This window comes from Epinephelus lanceolatus, chromosome 14, assembly GCF_041903045.1.
Source record: "Epinephelus lanceolatus isolate andai-2023 chromosome 14, ASM4190304v1, whole genome shotgun sequence".
Classification (NCBI taxonomy): Eukaryota; Metazoa; Chordata; class Actinopteri; order Perciformes; family Serranidae; genus Epinephelus; species Epinephelus lanceolatus.
Window position 1 is genome coordinate 42846054 of NC_135747.1, and position 20683 is coordinate 42866736.

The 20683-nt window shown below is 42.5% G+C and overlaps 1 protein-coding gene across 4 annotated transcripts in view; it reads left to right on the top strand.

Annotated features, from left to right (window-relative positions):
• The window catches only part of dgkg (diacylglycerol kinase, gamma), a 172896-nt gene that overhangs the window by 56684 nt on the left and 95529 nt on the right, over window positions 1-20683 (top strand). For 2 of the 4 annotated variants that reach the window (XM_033618182.2, XM_033618183.2), the window contains 12 exons: window positions 1706-1768; window positions 2154-2420; window positions 5992-6144; window positions 6571-6620; window positions 9729-9803; window positions 10259-10378; window positions 11140-11257; window positions 11760-11848; window positions 14658-14774; window positions 16256-16354; window positions 20156-20266; window positions 20354-20427. In XM_033618182.2, the coding sequence (XP_033474073.1) occupies window positions 1706-1768; window positions 2154-2420; window positions 5992-6144; window positions 6571-6620; window positions 9729-9803; window positions 10259-10378; window positions 11140-11257; window positions 11760-11848; window positions 14658-14774; window positions 16256-16354; window positions 20156-20266; window positions 20354-20427 (1336 nt within the window). The remainder of the gene's footprint in view (window positions 1-1705; window positions 1769-2153; window positions 2421-5991; window positions 6145-6570; window positions 6621-9728; window positions 9804-10258; window positions 10379-11139; window positions 11258-11759; window positions 11849-14657; window positions 14775-16255; window positions 16355-20155; window positions 20267-20353; window positions 20428-20683) is intronic. The other 2 variants (XM_033618185.2, XM_033618184.2) reach the window with 1 other exon arrangement.

Here is a 20683-nt window from a genome sequence, read left to right on the forward strand (position 1 = left end):
AAACCAAGGCAGACAGGATCAGAGTACAATAAAAAGACAGGAAAACATTAATCAAAAACAAACAAACAAACAAAACCAATAAATTAAGCACAATAAAACTAATAATGACAATAAATACAACAATGACAAAAATATCCTCACTAGATCTAAATTGTCCAAAAAAAACCCAATAATTTTACAGCTCAAAGGTAACAGTAGTGCTGCTAAAAACAGCATCTACTGTGACTGAGAGAATGAAAAGACCAGGAGAGTTTCACATTAATGTTCATACAGTCAGATATTATCATGAGATGGGCTGGTGTCCTGTGACATCATGTATTTCTTTAACCTCTTTGTAAAAACAGCCGCACTTGTCACATGTGTGTTGTCTGGATCAGTTCTTGAAAATGAGTTTTTCAACAGGAAAAATAAAATTCTGTGTTTCTGGAGTCACATTAGATCGGTGGATCCTCACTTGTCCGGCCACAGAGTCAGTCATTAGTTCAAGGTCCACACAGTTTAATATTTTTAGCATCATACTTGCATTTGGCCATGTCGTCAAGCTGGTTAGCTGTCTCTGTCAAGTAGCTGTCTGCTAGTTTCTTACTCTACAGCAGGAAACAGTGCTTCAAATGTGCCAGAAATCACTGTACTTCAAAATAAAGTGCTTCTTTTACAAACTTGACACATATGCGAGTCACTTGTGCTCCATTCAGAGTGGACCCGCGACCCACCAGTTGGGAACCACTGCATTAGATCATGTAATCACAGTCTTGGTTTTGGCTTAAACCTTCAGTGAAACTTTTTAGTAGGATCAGGATACTCTGATGCAAAATAACATTTGCAGAAAAAAACTCCCGCACATTGTGTAACCTGCAAAAATAATGATTTTAATGCTGCAAACCCTGATGCCTGATGATAAAGGTCTAGTCACCTCAACATTGCAGCAGCATTAAAATCCTTATTTCTGCAGGTTACACAGTGTGCAGGAGTCTTTTCTACAAGTTTTATTCTTCTCGTCCCTCCCCTACGCACTGGTTTGAAAACAGATGTGGGAAGTATTCCTTAGTTTAGGGGCATTACAGTGACTGAAACAAATGTCAAATCTGCCCTCACCTGCAGGAGTGATGATTGTGACAGCATTTCATTAAACATAATTCAGCATTTACAAGTGTGTATAAATATGTGTCTGAAGCCTTTCTTGTGTCTGTGGAAAAAATCCTCAGGGAAACACTGTGGTTTGGAAATTTGCCTCAAAGTCATGAAAAGTTATATCTGTAAAAACCCTGTTTGTGAACCCTGTATGACTCTTTTTAATGTCAGTGGTGATGTAGATTATTTTATTTTTTCTTCATGTCTGAAGCTTCCAGTAGGATACGGAAATAAAATTAAAAATATTGCCTCCTGGACGACTATAAGGAACATTTCATTATATGTTTCTGCTCGTTGACAAACAGAGTCTATGTTTATGTCCACTGATGAAACATTTGAGGTAGAAACATTTTTGCTCTGGACCGAGGATAAAACCAGGCTCTTACTGTGATATATGCACTTAATTTATTCTCCTACTGATTACCTTCTTGTCTTGAGCCCCTGTGGTTTCTGTACACAGTGTCTGTTCGTATATACAGAACATAAAGATTACCTTCTCTTGGCTGATGTTCACTCATTCTTGCTGCGTCTGCCGCTGTCTGTTTTTTCCCCTCGAAACAATGACTGACCACAGAGGCCCGCTCCATTGACGCAGGCATCTCTATTCAGACCGAAGTGGCCTGTGCCCCCATTACAGGTACCTGAGCAGGCCGAGTCGCCCGCATCATCAGGGTGATGTCATCTTAATGGGACGAGAGTCCTGCTGGCTATAACCTCCTGCTCCCTTTTTGCTGTGCTCTTGTTGTGCTGGTGTGAGTTGATGGTATTTTGCCTGTGGATCAGTGGATGATTTGATGCTTTGGATGCTTTGTTTTTTCTGCTTCCTGTTTCTCTCTGCAGAGTTTTTTGGTATTTGTGGTGAAGTATTTTACAGTGTTTCTTTATGTTGCTGCTTCCAATTAACCGACTCTCTGTGCTTCTCAAATCCCCTCCCGTCGTGCTCCAGTGTTTCTATAACTTGTGTCCGACTCATTTGTCCCTTCTGTCTCTCTGTCTCTTTTATTTTATATCCGCACCTTCAGGGATGAACGGGAAGAGCATCCTGTCTGCGATGGGCCGACACACGCCGGAGCACTCCAGTGTGATGAGCACAGCGGGCTCAGGAGCCACAACCTCCCCTTGTTCATCTCGCTCCTCCTCGCAGCGTTCAGGGACAGGGGCCCACACACCTGGGGGGCCCCACCGATCCCCCTGCACCCAGGTCAAAACCTCAGAGGGCAGCAGCAGCAATGCACTGACTCCCAACGCTGGTCCTGCCAGGTCGCCGGTGTCCCCCAAACTCTCATCAGGTGAGTTTAGAGATGCTGAGATGAGACTGGAAGAGATTAGTGTCAGTTGGAGATGGTGTTTCGGCTGATTCAATCTCACTTTAGTTTTATTCATAAAGCCTAATATCACATATCACAGTTTGTCTCAGAGGGCTTTACAACATCCAAATCCTCAGAGCGGACACTCCAAATAAACTTGACTGTCAGTGTATCAATTACTCACCTGAATTCTGTGGTCAACGGAGAATCCAAAAACAGGGGAAACTCTACCAGCCTGCTTCCAGTGTGTTATTTTGGGACTTTGGTGAATCCAAACTAACCAGAGCTGTCATGGACGTTTTCACAGGCAGGTGCTCAAGTGGGAAAAAGGGCATCTCTTCTATAATTTTATTTTTGTTTCCACACATGAAGTGCTGGTGAAAAAAAAGTTTGCATGCAAAGTGCATCCTGCTGGGAGGTTTGTGTCTGCCAGCACCAGAGGGTTTCTTGAGGCCTCAGTACACACAGTACATTTGGTCCCAGCTTACAATACGAGGTGTCTTAAGATCTATACTATACACACCTCGCAGCTGCTACACATACACACTGTCAATTATTACATTTGTCCTTTATTCATAACAGCCAACAGCAAAGAAAACAATGTCACACTGTGCACACTTTAATGGTCTACAGAGTAAATAAACATCACAATCAAGAAATGTACACACAAAGTTGAAAAATTCTGTTCTCTGAAAGGAAGTAGGAACAAAGGGAATAATCATGATAAACTGAAATTTCATTACAAAGGAAGTTCTTTTAATGATACGTTTTAAATGAAAATGTAAAAAAGGGGAAAAGAAGAAAGTAAAATTAAATAATAGCTGAACACACAATATGCAGTTTAATTTCAGATATCTGATACACTTTTTTAAATGATATTAAACAACTTGTGTGCTTTTATTCCTTTTTATTTTAGGTACAATTCAAATTCATTTAATGAAAAAAATTTGGGGGATCTGGTATATAGTTACATTACAACAGAGTTCATTATTTTAGTTTTGCAAGATACATTTTTAGCAAATGTAATATTGTCTCTAGAGACAGAGGCTGGAAGAGATGACACATTTTGTTTTATCTTATCTAGGGATGCACGATATGGCATTTTTCGCCGATATTGTATATGCTGAAATATAACAACTCATTCGACCGATTACTGATACCGATATATCCACTTATTTCCCTCCTAATTTCATCAGGTCTCTTCTGTAGTGAATTAACATCATATTATACACACAGACTCTCATGGTGACGACCCACCAGCAGATGGAGACATGAAACACTGTTCAGTATCTGTGATATTCAGTCAGTTCATTTTATAGCTGGTATTATCGTGCATCCCTAGTTTTATCCATTTGTGAATATCAAGCCAAAATGTAAAACCTTAACTCATGGAAGAGGACCTAACTTGTAATACAGATGTAAATGGCTCATGTTAAGGTCACCAGAACTCAGCAGTTCTCATTTCCAGGTGCTTATAAACTACACTGAACAAAAATATAAACGCAACACTTTTGTTTTTGCTCCCATTTTTCATGAGCTGAACTCAAAGATCTAAAACATTTTCTATACACACAAAAGACCATTTCCCTCAAATATTGTTCACAAATCTGTCTAAATCTGTGTTAGTGAGCACTTCTCCTTTGCCGAGATAATCCATCCCACCTCACAGGTGTGGCATATCAAGATGCTGATTAGACAGCATGATTATTGCACAGGTGTGCCTTAGGCTGGCCACAATAAAAGGCCACTCTGAAATGTTCAGTTTTATCACACAGCACAATGCCACAAATGTCGCAAGTTTTGAGGGAGCGTGCAGTTGGCATGCTGACTGCAGGAATGTCCACCAGAGCTGTTGCCTGTGAATTGAATGTTCATTTCTCTACCATAAGCCGTCTCCAAAGGCGTTTCAGACAATTTGGCAGTACATCCAACCGGCCTCACAACCACAGACCACGTGTAACCACACCAGCCCAGGACCTCCACATCCAGCATGTTCACCTCCAAGATCGTCTGAGACCAGCCACCCGGACAGCTGCTGCAACAATCGGTTTGCATAACCAAAGAATTTCTGCACAAACTGTCAGAAACCGTCTCAGGGAAGCTCATCTGCATGCTTGTCGTCCTCATCGGGGTCTCGACCTGACTGCAGTTCGTCGTCGTAACCGACTTGAGTGGGCAAATGCTCACATTCGATGGCGTCTGGCACGTTGGAGAGGTGGTCTCTTCACGGATGACTCCCGGTTTTCACTGTTCAGGGCAGATGGCAGACAGCGTGTGTGGCGTCGTGTGGGTGAGCGGTTTGCTGATGTCAACGTTGTGGATGGAGTGGCCCATGGTGGCGGTGGGGTTATGGTATGGGCAGGCGTATGTTATGGACAACGAACACAGGTGCATTTTATTGATGGCATTTTGAATGCACAGAGATACCGTGACGAGATCCTGAGGCCCATTGTTGTGCCATTCGTCCACGACCATCACCTCATGTTGCAGCATGATAATGCACGGCCCCATGTTGCAAGGATCTGTACACAATTCCTGGAAGCTGAAAACATCCCAGTTCTTGCATGGCCAGCATACTCACCGGACATGTCACCCATTGAGCATGTTTGAGATGCCCTGGATCGGCGTATACGACAGCGTGTTCCAGTTCCTGCCAATATCCAGCAACTTGGCACAGCCATTGAAGAGGAGTGGACCAACATTCCACAGGCCACAATCAACAACCTGATCAACTCTATGCGAAGGAGATGTGTTGCACTGCGTGAGGCAAATGGTGGTCACACCAGATACTGACTGGTTTTCTGATCATCTTGATATGCCACACCTGTGAGGTGGGATGGATTATCTCGGCAAAGGAGAAGTGCTCACTAACACAGATTTAGACAGATTTGTGAACAATATTTGTGAGAAATGGTCTTTTGTGTGTATAGAAAATGTTTTAGATCTTTGAGTTCAGCTCATGAAAAATGGGAGCAAAAACAAAAATGTGTTTATATTTTTGTTCAGTGTAATAAAAACTAAATTATGAATATTATATTCCATTTCTGGCAACATAGACCGCTAAATCCTAAACACTGGACCTTTAATCACTGAGTGAAATTTAATGGAAAGGAGAGAAAGAGGGCTGAGAACCTAAACACCTAACTTCCCCACTCATGTTGTCACAGTAACAAATAGCATCTTTGAGAGTGAAACTGTGAATAACATCAGTGGTATTGAAAACATGAGACCAAAGTGTCAGTATTGTTTTACACTGATAGGATAAATGGGTGGATGTTTGTTGCTTCTGGTCTTCCCCGTCACATGACCTCCTGTTGTTTTGGTCAGCAGCCTGCGTCCTCTGTGTGCTCACTGTAAATAGTGTTTTGTCGACCTGTTCTCCGCGGCTCTGTTTTGTCTCTGACTGCTGCACTGGGACCAGAGTTCTCTCAAACTGTCACACTCACACTTTAATATCTAATCTACTGCTGATTTGACTTGAGTCCTGTCGTTAATGTCACCAGAGGAACCACAGCAGAGTCTGATGTGAGTAACTTGTGCTGTGTGTCCACAGAGAGGAGCCACTCTGAGAAGCACTTGTCACTGCGGAGGAGCCCGTCGCCCCAGAAAGGCTCCCCCCTGCCGTCGCCCCAGGTGGTGTTCCTCAAGGACATCGTCTGCTACCTGTCCCTGCTGGAGAGGGGGACGCCGGAGGACAAGCTGGAGTGTGAGTGATGGGGACGGGGTGACATGGGCGGAGGGAGTCGGAGCAGCTGTCATGTGCAATATGTGTGTATATGTGCTCTCATGTCAGCTCAGGGTGACAGCCAGAGTAATAAGGCTGTTCCCTGTCTCCCCAGGGCTGCAGATACGGTGCTTACACCTCCCACACAGGGCAGGTCACTGACATGCTTAAGCCCTGCTGTGCCCAATTGACTTCTTTAGTGTCAAAGGCTATATTGGAGCGCACTGACAAGGCTAATCTCTGCTAACTGGTCCCCATGCTTTAGTACAGAAGTAGCACGCTCCACTTCTTTAACCCTGTGGCCATCTGGAGAGAGTCCAGGAACAAATGTTACAGCTTCACAGAGCTACTAATTATCTGACGCTGTCCGAGTCACCATGGGATCTCTGCTCTCTCCTTTCCCTCTAGTCATGTTCCGGCTCTACGACACAGACGGCAACGGGGTTCTGGACAGCTCGGTGAGTGTCTCTCCTTGCTTTTGTATCTCCCTCTCTTCCCTTTCTCTGTCTCTCCCCCTCCTCCTCCCCCCCCTCCTCCTCCTCCTCCTCCTCTCTTCATCTTCCTCTCTGCGTCTGGTCTCAGTGTTTGCCCTTTGCACACAGCAGCTCTCAGAATAGACACTCAGTGACAACAGTTGTGTTTACATGAGATCATTTGTAGATGGTTCTCTTCACTTTAGTACCAGCCATGTGCCGAGGAGATCACATAAACACACGTGAACATGTTAGAGATGCAGAGATACAGCACACACACACACACACACACACACACACTGTGGTACTTTTTACTTAACATTTCTGATGCCTGTCCTCCATCTTTGAAATGAATGAGATGTTATTATTTGAGCAGAAGATGAAGCTGGGACCTCTTTGTAGTCTGTTTGTGTCTCTTTGTAGTTGTTTGTGTCTCTTTGTAGTTGTTTGTGTCTGTTTGTTGTTGTTTGTGTCTCTTTGTAGTTGTTTGTGTCTCTTTGTTGTTGTTTGTGTCTGTTTGTAGTTGTTTGTGTCTCTTTGTAGTTGTTTGTGTCTGTTTGTTGTTGTTTGTGTCTCTTTGTAGTTGTTTGTGTCTCTTTGTAGTTGTTTTTGTCTGTTTGTGGTCACTTTGTGTCTCTTTATAGTTGTTTGTGTCTCTTTGTGGTTGTTTTTGTCTGTTTGTAGTCTGTTTGTGTCTCTTTGTAGTTGTTTGTGTCTCTTTGTAGTCTGTTTGTGTCTCTTTGTAGTTGTTTGTGTCTCTTTGTAGTTGTTTGTGTCTGTTTGTTGTTGTTTGTGTCTCTTTGTAGTTGTTTGTGTCTCTTTGTAGTTGTTTGTGTCTCTTTGTTGTTGTTTGTGTCTCTTTGTAGTTGTTTGTGTCTGTTTGTAGTTGTTTGTGTCTCTTTGTAGTTGTTTGTGTCTCTTTGTTGTTGTTTGTGTCTCTTTGTAGTTGTTTGTGTCTCTTTGTAGTTGTTTTTGTCTGTTTGTGGTCACTTTGTGTCTCTTTATAGTTGTTTGTGTCTCTTTGTGGTTGTTTTTGTCTGTTTGTAGTTGTTTGTGTCTCTTTGTAGTTGTTTTTGTCTGTTTGTAGTTGTTTGTGTCTCTTTGTAGTTATTTTGTGTCTCTTTATAGTTGTTTTTGTCTGTTTGTGGCCATTTTGTGTCTCTTTGTTGTTGTTTGTGTCTCTTTGTAGTTGTCTGCGTCTGTTTGTAGTTGTTTTTGTCTGTTTGTGGTCACTTTGTGTCTCTTTATAGTTGTTTGTGTCTGTTTGTGGTCATTTTGTGTCTCCTTCTAGTTGTTTGTGTCTCTTTGTAGTTGTTTTTGTCTGTTTGTAGTTGTTTGTGTCTCTTTGTAGTTGTTTTTGTCTGTTTGTTGTTGTTTGTGTCTCTTTATAGTTGTTTGTGTCTCTTTGTTGTTGTTTGTGTCTCTTTGTAGTTGTTTTTGTCTGTTTGTAGTTGTTTGTGTCTCTTTGTAGTTGTTTTTGTCTGTTTGTTGTTGTTTGTGTCTCTTTATAGTTGTTTGTGTCTCTTTGTTGTTGTTTGTGTCTCTTTGTAGTTTTTGTCTGTTTGTAGTTGTTTGTGTGTCTTTATGGTTAGTTTGTGTGTCTTTGTAGTTATTTTGTGTCTCTTTGTGGTTAGTTTCTGTGTCTTTGTAGTTATTTTGTGTCTCTTTATAGTTGTTTTTGTCTGTTTGTGGTCATTTTGTGTCTCTTTGTAGCTGTTTTATGTCTCTTTGTAGTTGTTTGTGTCTGTTTGTAGTTGTTTGTGTCTCTTTGTAGTTATTCTGTATCTCTTTATAGTTGTTTTTGTCTGTTTGTGGTCATTTTGTGTCTCTTTGTAGTTGTTTGTGTCTCTTTGTAGTTGTTTTTGTCTGTTTGTAGTTGTTTGTGTCTCTTTGTAGTTGTTTTTGTCTGTTTGTGGTCACTTTGTGTCTCTTTATAGTTGTTTGTGTCTCTTTGTGGTTAGTTTCTGTCTCTTTGTAGTTGTTTTTATCTGTTTGTAGTTGTTTGTGTGTCTTTATGGTTAGTTTGTGTGTCTTTGTAGTTATTTTGTGTCTCTTTGTAGTTATTTTGTATCTCTTTGTGGTTAGTTTCTGTGTCTTTGTAGTTATTTTGTGTCTCTTTATAGTTGTTTTTGTCTGTTTGTGGTCATTTTGTGTCTCTTTGTAGCTGTTTTGTGTCTCTTTGTAGTTGTTTTTGTCTGTTTGTGGTCACTTTGTGTCTCTTTATAGTTGTTTGTGTCTCTTTGTGGTTAGTTCCTGTGTCTTTGTAGTTATTTTGTATCTCTTTGTAGTTGTTTGTGTCTCTTTGTAGTTGTTTTGTGTCTCTTTGTAGTTGTTTTTGTCTGTTTGTGGTCATTTTGTGTCTCTTTGTAGTTGATTTTGTCTGTTTGTGGTCACTTTGTATCTCTTTGTGGTTAGTTGCTGTGTCTTTGTTGTTATTTTGCATCTCTTTGTAGTTGTTTTGTGTCTCTTTGTAGTTGTCTGTGGTCATTTTGTGTCTCTTTATAGTTGTTTTGGTCTCTTTGCAGTTAGTTTGTGTCTCTGTGTGGTTGTTTGTGTCTGTTGTCAATTTATGTCTCTTTGTGGTCAATTTATGTGTCCTAGTGTCTCTTTTTGCATTGCTTTGTAGTTGTTTGTGTCTCTTTGTAGTCATATTGTGTCTCTTTGAGTCTGTTTGTGTCTCTTTGCAGTTTGTTTGTGTCTCTTTGAGTCTGTTTTTGTCTCTTTGTAGTTAGTTTGTGTCTCTTTGAGTCTGTTTTTGTCTCTTTGTAGTTGTTTGTGTCTCTTTGTAGTTAGTTTGTGTCTCTTTGAGTCTGTTTTTGTCTCTTTGTAGTCATATTGTGTCTCTTTGAGTCTATCTGTGTTTGAGTCATTCCATGTCTCTTAATGTTTGTTTTGCCTCTTTTCGTAGTCACTGTGAGACTCTTTGAATCTCTTTGTGTTGTTCTTTCTGGTGTCTGTTCGAGTGATATATTGCAGGTAAAGGCTGGGGGCCCCTGACACTTAAGGCCCCGGGGCCCTGTGCCCAGTAGGCCCGTTCAGTAATCCGTCCATGCTGTGACTCATATCATTTATCATTTGTCTTTATTTCTGTAGGAGCTCGATCGCATCATCAATCAGATGGTCCATGTGGCAGAGTATCTGGAGTGGGACTCAACAGAGCTGCGACCGGTGAGCAAACACACGCTGTGTCTCAGCTGCAATAAAGTCTGAAGTGAAAACAGGAAGAGAAAAGTAAACAGGCCCCTCTGTCAAGGTTTTCTCGTTATTTACTTGCCTGTAATGGCAGCGGAAAAACCTCAAGTGACACCCAGAGGGATTTATAGGTCCAAGAATATAGGAAAATAACCTACAAATACAAACGAGTGGCTTGTCAGAGGAAAGCTCCTGTTCTCCTGATCTGTAGTCTGTTATTTGCATTCTGCAGTGAAATCTACAGTTGCAACATTTAATCAATTAGTTACCAACCATGAGTATAATCGCCATATAACTTGATCATTGATAAATCAGTTTATTAGTATTTTTTTTTTTAAGAAAGAAAGAAGTCAAAATTCCTTGGTTCACTGGTTCACTGTTCCTCTGACTTTGGTTTGAACAACTTTATGTATGTTTCTCTGTCACTGTAGATACTGAAGGAGATGATGGAGGAGATCGACTACGACAGAGACGGGACGGTCACACTGGAGGAGTGGATCAGAGGAGGCCTCACCACCATCCCTTTACTGGTCCTGCTGGGCATGGAGACGGTACGTATGAGTGTGTGAGGTGTGTGTGTGTAACTTTTTTTTTTTTTTGACATCTCAAATCCTGCGCTCTCACTGGCTGCTGTGAGATCAGTTCTCAGTCAGCAGCTCTGATTGAAAGCTACCAGTGTGTTTCTCTTGAAGTTTATGTTCATGTGGTTCTGTCAGTGCCACTATGTTTGCTGCTTTTACTTCATTATCTCTGCCAACGAGGTGATGTTTCATTTTGATTCGAGCCCTGACGGCACACTGTGGCGTCTCTATTAGCTGCACCAGGCTTCACCTAACTCCAATGTAAATACGTCTGCAGCAATATTTGATGCTCAGAGAAACGGACGTAATATAAAGAGCGAGAAAGTCTGCATAGAGGTGTAGAATGGGTCAAACAAACACGGACTTTCATTCAGGAGACAGCTGTCCCGTGTGAAACCAAAAGTTACGTACATCATGGACTTACATCCCTTGCATGACATGTTACCATCACATACTCATTTTAACCCAAAAATGTTTTGGCTCCTGAGGGGAGGGGCAAATCAGAGAGTCGTCACACTCTGAACTTTACTCTGCTCTTTGTTGTCTCAGGACTTTGTGCTCTGACAGTGAAGATGGATCAAATCTACTTACATGAAATCATGTTTAACTGAGCTGCTTTCAAACATGGATCATTTACAGCACACATGTAAAGTGCAATAACTCAAATCCTGTGAAGACGAGCAGCTAAAAGGGACGTTGTGATGTTTCATCTGTTCTTTGTCTCCCTGTAGAACGTACAGGAGGACGGGCAGCATGTTTGGCGTCTGAAGCACTTCAACAAACCAGCCTACTGTAACTACTGCCATACCATGCTGCTCGGAGTACGCAAGCAGGGCCTCAGCTGCTCCTGTGAGTCCGTCTGTCTCTCTGTTTCCGTCTCTCTTCCTCTTCCTCTCCAACCCTGTTATCACCTCTGTCTGTTCCTCCATCTTTATCTGTTTCCCCTCTTTCCTCCCATCTGCATCTGACTCAAATTGAAGTTGTTTGTTGAGCCCGAGTGCATCTGAGTCAATGTTGTTTTTCAATTAAAAGTCCTCACAGTCGTCATTAAAAAAACATTAACAACATTATCGTGTGTAATTTCATCACTGATTGAGCTCTGCCGGGGAGCGGCTCTCCAGGCTGATGTTACTGTCACAGCTGATTGAAGCACTCACGCACTGAAATTATCTTTAATGTGGTAAAGTTTGTATCCCCTGCAAACCTTGCTTTTACTCGTAGCTGTTACAGTGAGTCACAACCAGTGAGTGTAAGAGGATCACATTAAATATTAGAGACGAGGAATATGTGGAGCGCCTGTGCGTCTTGTTTGTGATGTAAAGTATTCACTGCTGTTGTTGTTTTCCCACAGTATGCAAGTACACAGTGCACGAACGCTGTGTGTCCAAAGACATCGCCGCCTGCATCAGCACCTACGCCAAGTCACGTAGACACACCAACGTGAGTATGAACACATGAAAGGCTTCATTCTGCACACGAAGCGCCGTGCTGATGACATGGGCTGATGCTGCAGGGGATCAGGACGGGAACACTGACCAGTCTGTTTCACAGATTCCCACTGGCTCGTGGTTGTGTTTAACAGAGCAGCGAGGATCATGGGATGCTGTGTGAGGTCATGCAGGGCTTCTTATCTGCTCAATACCCTCTGTATTTTAGTTTTGATATAATTAGGCTCTGCAGAATGATTTCTCTGGCTCGGGTCACATGCTGGTTCGTCTGCAGAGATTTAGCTGTTCTTCAGTTTTGGCAAAAACATCCTCCTGTCAGAAATCAGCTGACAGATGATTAATCATCAGATCCTCTCATACTCGTTTAAGTAATTTATGAGACAAAAACGTCAAACATTTGCCTTTCAAGTTTCTCACAATGTGAAGATTTTCCCTTTATAAATCCCTCCGACAAAATGAGCCACTTGAAGAACTGACCTTTTTGTACTTTTTATGGGGATTTTAAACTACTTTTTGATGTCTATAGATTAATCCATAATGAAAGTTTTCATTAAAGCTCCAGTGTGTAGCATTTAGGGGGATATATATATGTTGGCAGAAATGGAATATAATATAATAAGTATGTTTTCTTTAGTGTGTAATCAGCTGAAAATAAGAATTTTCATGTTTTTGTTACCTTAGAATGAGACGTTTATATCTGCGTAGGAAGCTGAGACCATTTGCACTCCTGAAGTGTGACACTTAAAAAGCTTAATTTCTCCTTAGCTCCTTAGGAGACTATTAAGTCTCCTTAGGACTCACACAGTTGGACAGAATCCCTTAAGAGGTTTCCTTAGTTAAGGGAAAACTTTAACTCATTTACTGTGTTGAAATAGATTTCACAGCAATAAAAGTTTCCATGGAGATTTGTTTGCTTGGTTTCATGCTTGTGACGCCTGTTATCGTCTCACAGAGTTAGATCTCACAGTTAGAGGGTGAAAAAATGGTAGAGGAAATGACGACAAGAAAACCAGACAGGTCGGAGGAGGAAGAGATGAAACTTCTGGAGGAATACAATCAGAGAAAGAACAAATTACAAAATAAATTTGATCCCCAGATACCAGAAAACAGAAAAAGACTGTAACAAAAATGAATTTAGTCAAATCAAGTGCAATCCATCGGGTACACTCTGCTCAGGGGGTGTTAGTTTTGTATTTATCACCATAATCTGCCATGTTGCAGTTAAGACAGAGTCAGAGGGACTCAGTGGTCTCAGGATTCCTTAAGTGTAAGACCAAGACAAGGAGAAAACCAGAAATGCTTAAGGGAACATTTTCAGGAAACCTTAAGGAGAAGACTTAAGGATGTTTTGTGAGATCGATTTCACAATGAGGAAACCTTAACTAGGACTTTAAGGAGGATCTTAACTTAAGGTGTTTAGTGCAACCGACCCCTGGTCCTCTACAGAGATCCACCATGTTGCACCGCCATGTTTCTACAGTAGCTCAGAGCAGACAAACCAAACACCGGCTCTAGACAAGGCGAATGGTGCTTTCACATTCTTGTGTTGGCCCCTGTAGTTAGCAGCCGCTCCGCCACGAGTGCCTCAGAAAAACAGATTTTTTTTTAACATGAAACTCTTTTATTCTGTGTTTTTACTGGTTAACATCAGCAGGTCAATTTGTTTTGGAGACAAAGAGCAAAGAGACCTTTGTGTTTAATTCAGCTCCCTGTAAAAACCTTCTGAGCAACAAACACTGAAGGAATTCTGACCAGGAGAAGCTTCAGCTGGTTGCAGTCTGCAGTTCTCACCACTAGATGCCACCAAATCCCCCTAAATCTGACACGCTGCTCCTTTAATTGCAGCCCTAAAGCTTTGGTTCTCACAACTCAAAAGCAGGTCACAGCTTGTGTGTCCACTTGTCTTGTTTTTACGTCTGTTGACTCTAAACAAGAACAAAGACGTCTGTGCATCGTGTGCAACAGACTTCTTGCAGAAAGCTTGAAGGCAGTTTATTCGGCAAAGCAGCCGCATGTCTCAGATTGTTATTTTCCTAATGTTATTTTGAGCTACTTCCCTTTTGATTCAGCTGCATTACGTTTGAGTTTAAACCAAGATTTTATTGTTTGTTACATGTTTTAACAGCGTGTGAGAGTTTTGTGGAAAACTGTTAAATCTTGACTTACAGCTGTAGTTAGTAACTTTTATATTTGTAACTATTTGCTGAAACTGTCACTACATCCACACAGTTGTACCTGAGACAGATGATCCCTCTGCCTCTTTGCATTGCTTCTAATGACATCTGCAAGAATCCACTGCAACTGAACGAAAACCAATCAGAGCCGAGGAGTCTCTAACGCAGCTGTTGATCACTGCTCATGAAACTGTCAAACGAGGCAGCGCTGATCAATATGAATCAAAACTCTGTTCCTTCAGTGTTAAACATGTGTTATTAGTGTACTGTTTAGATGTTAATAAGAAAGTTTGTGACCCGGCCACCATGTTGGAAACAGTCGAGCCAAAATGAAGCACAGCCATAAACCTCTTTCTACAGCTAAACTCAAGCAGCGCTCACTCTGCAGCTGCATCTGGGGACTGACACGTCCTCAGCAGTACACTGCACTCTGACTGACCAAAGAAACACGACTGCTTGACTTGAAGAATCTCAGCTGACTGAGGGGTTTCGACGATCGTTGACTTCCAGGAGACAGTCTTAATTGTGTTTAAATCTTAATGAATTAAAAAATGCTATAACTGGAACTAGTAAATGTCAAACAACACTGAATTCTGATTTGGATTTGTTTCTTCTCGCCCCCTCCAGGCTATGCAGCATGTGTGGATGGAGGGAAACTCTCCGACAAAGTGCGACCGCTGTCACAGAAGCATCAAGTGTTACCAGGGCCTGACGGGGCTGCACTGTGTCTGGTGTCAGATCACTGTGAGTTTGTGTGTACAAGTCTCTCTGGCTGAGTTTTTGTCTTTTTCATTAGTTTTTTTATTTCAATTTTTGTTTTCAGTTCAGCTAGTTTCCAGACTGAATTTGCTTGTTTCAGTTTAATTTTATTGTTTTAAAATATTTTATTTTCATGCCTCCACGCCAGCGATAGCCATGGTCAGAGGGCCAAGTTTTCAGACTGTCCGTCTATCCGTCCGTCTGTTCTGTTCTCATGAACGTGATACAATGAGCTGATTAGACTCTGATGGTCTGTGGAGGTCACTGTGACCTTGCGTCTGACTCATTTCGTGAACATGATTTCTGAAGAAGGCCTTGAAGGACACAAACATCCACTTGGACTCAAAAATGAACTGAATATAATTCTGCGTTTTAAGGTCAAAGGTCACTGTGACCTCACTTCGTTAATTATGACATAATTTCACACAAATGTTGTACAGGATAAAATGATGAAGGGATCAGATTTTATATCTAAAATTGCTCATTTAACTTTAGTTTTTAATGTTTTATTTATGTATTTTCATAGTTTATTAGTTTTAGTTTTAGTTTTACTTTAACTTTATTGTTTTAACAGATTTGACCAAACTGACGAAGACTAAAAGACATTTCCTGTGTATTTTAATTTATTTTAGTTTTTAACTACACAGTATTGTTTCAGTTAGTTTTCAGTTTCTTTCAGTTAACTAAAATGTTTTTTCACACCTTTTATTTTGGTTTTTGTCAACTATAATAACCTCGATTGGGACACTGACTAACACTCAGTTTATTATATACACCAAGCTAAAACTAATGCAGTTTAATACGACCATCCTGCAGTAAATCCTCTCATCGTGACGGTTATAATGTGTAATGTTCTGTATGGTCGTGGTCGGTCAACACCTCTGAAAAAGGCTGAACGTTTCAGTCATGATGAAATATTTACTGCAGGACTGTTGGATTAGACTGTTTTAGTTTAGCTAGGTGTTCCTAATAAACTGACCAGAGACAAACCTAACTTTAACCTTAACTCTTGTTACCCAAGCCTCAAATATTGACCCTAAAATGTGATGGTTTCCTCCGTGTGGATCAGCCTTCAGTGAATAACACTAACACACACACACACACACACACACACACACACACACACACACACACATATGACTTGCATTTCCTTTCAGATCCACTAGATGTCGCCGCTGACCTGCTGAACATTAACCCTGCTCTCACAGTCACACAGCAGTTTGTCTCATTTCAGCGTTTAATTATTCAGCGCAGAAAAACAAATGAAACTTTTTGATTGATGCTGTGTCACCGTGTGACAGGCCGTACTGTACACACACACACACACACACACACACACACACACACCGTCCGCACAAACAACCTGAAAGCGAAGCGTTTGATTCTGCTAACGTTTGATACACTGAGTCCCACAGATGGATTTACGCCCACAGTTCTTATGTTTGTGCTTCTGCTCTCCTCCGTAGCTCCATAATAAGTGTGCATCTAATGTGAAGCCTGAGTGTGATGGAGGCGCCTTGAGGGACCACACTCTGTTGCCCTCGTACATCTGCCCCGTTGTCTTGGTGAGGATGCTTTTTTCTCTGCTCTCCACACACTGTACGACTGGGACTGCGCTCACTTCCACGCATGAAGGAGGAATAGTTTGGTTTCAGCATTACATCATTCACTAAAAAAATCATTTTCAGAGTGTGTGAGCTGACTGCATGTTTGTTTTTGTTGCTTTAGAAAATTCACAGGTTCCTTACTAATGTGTCTGAGGCCAGTTTGAATGTACAGTGTGTTGCGTCATGGGCTCTGACTGTGTATGAAAAATATTCATAGGAACAAAATGTACATTCAGTCACAAGTTTACAAGGTAGGAAGGAGCAGAGCGCGACCTGACACATTTTAGTTTGGGCTCAATGTTTTTAAAACAACATGAGCATCTCTGCTACAAATCAACAGTTGGTGTTTTCTTCTAGAACTTATCTTTCTTCTGCAGTCGCACCAAGAAGTGCAGGAAGTGAAATGCTACACATGGGTGAGGTTAACTGTTTATGGATCTATGATAGATATCCAAACACCTGTGCGTCCCTCATCTGACCAGCAACGCTTCATGAATGGGGAGATCCACACACAGACAGATACACAGTCTGTGTGTTGATGGATAGATGTAGGTAGATACCGATCTCTCCATCTACATCAGGGGGAGGACAGGTCTCCATCCATCTGTTAGTCTATTATCTATATTCAGTGGTTGGAACCATAGGTGTACACCGATCAGCCAGAACATTAAAACCACTGACAGATGACATGAACAACGTTACAATACCATGCTCTGCTGGGAAACCTTTTGTCCTGGCATTCATGTGGACGCCACTTGAAGCACTTCACTCATCCAATCACAGCTGCAGTCCAAGTCCCCCCTCATGGCAATAACACTCCTTGATGACAGAACACGCACCGTGCCGCACCACGAACAATGCTCAGAAACTGCCCGAGGAACGTGACAAAGAGCTCAAGGCATCAACCTGGTGTCCAAATTCCCCAGATCCCAATCTGATCGAGCATCCGTGGGACGTGCCGGTACCCCACCTCACAACCCACAGGACTCAAAGGATCTGCTGCCAACGCTGCAGTGCCAGACTCAAAGCACACCCCCAGAGGTCCTGTGTGCATGCCTTGACATGTCAGAGCCAAGTCCGATCCAAAAAGGCCCCACTGTGGATCAGGGGTACCTCTGGGGTATCAGCATGTCCCACAAATACTCAATCAGATTGGGATGTAGGGAATTTGGAGGCCAGGTCGATGCGTCGAGCTCTGTCACGTTCTTCGGGCCACTCCTGACCAGTTTTTGCAGTGAGGCATGGCACATTACTCTGCCTGGGGGGGCACTGCCATCGAGGTGCATTGTTACCACTGGGGGGGATGTACTAGCTCCACAGCGGTGTTTGGGTGGGTGCTGCATGTCAAGTAACACCCACATGAATGACCAAAGGTTTCCCAGCAGAACTTTGCACTGTAACAAGATGATCAATGTTATTCACTTCACCTGTCTGTGGTTTAATGTTGTGGCTGATCGGTGTACACAGACTGGGCAACATAGATCCACATGTCAAAATATGAGTACTGATCGATGATATTAATTTAGATACCTGACAAATTAAAAATACAAAGTATATCGAATTTAATTAAGGACATTAGTTCAAACTGAACAGAAGTTTAAAGGCCTGACACATCAATCCGACGGTCGGCCGTCTGTCAAAGTCGGTGAGCGTATGTCGGTTCCGCAGCGTCAGCACTTTGGCGTGATTGGCTGTTCAGGTTTTATTTCCTCGCCCCTGTAGCGAGTGAATCAGCCTGTAGTGAAACCGGGGCTAACCGGTGCTTCTTCCTCAGGCTCCACTTCACTCAGCTGCCCCACAGACCCGCTGCTTCTTCACACTTTAACCTGAATAACAAACCGGAGCTAGCTGGGAGCGGCTAGCAGAGCGTTAGTCGCAGCATGACCGGAGGGAAGCACAGCCAGTTAGCCTCCGCTAGTCTCTGAGCTAGCCCCGGCTCTCCGTTTGGATCCAACCGGAGCACCGAGCCCTGGTTTGTTATTCAGGTTAAAGTGGGAAGAAGCAGCGGGTTTATCGGGCAGCTGAGTGAAGTGGAGCCTGCGGAGGAAACACCGGGACCGTCTGGATGTAATAGTCCGTGGAGGTGCTGCGGTGCTCGGCTGCACAGATAGGAAACCCCTCGGCTGACAGGATGTACCACTCTCTCACTCCGCTCTCTCTCACGCAGGCGCAGAACGTACGTGCTACTTGGCTGTCGGATGTAGTCCGTGTAGTGTGTTCAAATGCAACTGACACAGGGCGACGTGAGGCGACGTAGACGACGTAACAGTTGGCTTTCGTCGCCGCTAGTTCTTTGATGTCGGTTTGGTGTGTTCGCACCTTAAAGTGCAAAAACAGAGACAATGCTCTAAAGACGGCTCAGTTCCAACACCACATCACACCTGACCCGCTGCTGGGAGTTTGTTACAGTTTTTGTTTGTTGCTGTGGTTTAGGCAACAAGACAGTTACCATAAAACCTCGATTAATGGCCTGGGCTATTATTTGCTTAAATCACTGAACTCAACAGGCCTGTATTTGGGACAGGCCTTTAATTCCTTTCACACAAAACTGTTGCTCAGCAAAGATCAGGGAATACAATCAAACAGTTGATATAAATCAGTATGAATATTACTTGTATAAAAATGAGGCTTCAGATATTATATTAATTATGAATCATCCATTTGATCGAGCTCCAACAGAGGTAGATTTCGTCTTAGTTTTTATGATCAAGATCTATTTTTAGCCCGTCATCGTCTCGTTGTCATCATGGAAAAAATTTGTTGATGAAAAATTTTGCTCATAGTTTTTGTCAATGAAATCAAGACTGGTTTGAGGTTCTGTGCCTGAAATTTGTTGCGTCTAAGACTCATTTCCTGCATTGTGGTTAATTTTTTGTCTCTGATTTTTGCCTTTCTGCATTCTCTCCATCTCTGGAATGCTTCACCAATTTTTATTTATTGTCAGACTCTCTTTTAGACTCTTTTTGATAAATCCATCTTCCTTATTTGAGTTGCTTTGCAGTTCAGTCAATTGTTGTCAATGCTGGAATAGCAACTTCCTCTGCAGGAGTCTGTGACATTGACTCAGGCTTTCACTCAAGGGACGTGCACGTGCATTTGTAGAACAGCCAGTAGGACCGACCTCTCTGTCATGAATCCAAACTGACCACAGCTGCTGTTCTTTGTCTGTGAGGAAACTTTTGCCAGTGAACAGCCTCATTAGACCTTCAGGAGTAAAACACCTCCTGGAAGTCTCCACCCGGACGGATCCCAGGGAGGCCCAACTGGAAGGAGAATTCAGAGGATCATATATTAACAAAAAAGGACTTTTAGGTTTCCTTGTTCACCTGCTGCCACCTCAGCCTGCATCAACACTGGAGAACAGAGGCGCTGACGGCTGAGCTGGCTGCATTAGTGACACGCTGCTGTCTTCCTCTAACAAGTCGTGTCAGAGCGTCACATCCACCAAACACCTGCCTCCATTTCACACTCAGAGATGATTCTATATTCAGGTTTCTGGTCTGACTTTCCAATTTTCTGCACAAATACCTCTTTGACAAGCTGATTCATATGCTTATTAACCATATTCATGCTGGGTATGTCATACACTGATACAAGAATCACACCTGCAGAGTATTTAAAGCTCAACTTGGTTTATAAAGAGAGAGTTCATTCAGGATATTTTCAACTGCACAGTTTTCTTCTTCTCTGGAATGAATACGACTGTAGGTAAACCTTGGTTACTGATCTGCGTCCTAATAACAGTCTCCATCTTTACAGGACCGCCATTCTGTGGTGAAGCGTGGTGAGGGCGAGTCACCACCGAACACCAGCCCTGATGACATCAATCAGACTTTCAAATTCTCCCCTGGAGACGGACAGGCGCTGCAGGTATGTCCAGCGTCCTGCAGGTTGTTGAAGTGACCACACAAAGCTGCTGAGCAGATGCCTGAGGCTGTTTTTTACTTCTGTCTCCAGATCACTCCTCTGCCAGGTACTCACCCGCTCCTGGTGCTGGTCAATCCCAAGAGTGGAGGCAGGCAGGGAGAGCGGTAAGTTCCCACCACCCACGGGCCTTCTGCTGGGGTCAGGTGGTTCATCCTACTGTTGGCTTTTACATTTACTGTAATATCATCAGACCATGTGGACAGGGGATGAATTATATAACCTCATGAAGATGATGACGGCAGTTTGGCTTCACGTGAACATTTAGAATCCTGATTGTTTTATAGGTCAAAGGTAAAGACTGCTTTCTACTTTTTGTTTTTACTTTTTTAAGTGGAATAAAATAAAATAAATAAACAGCCT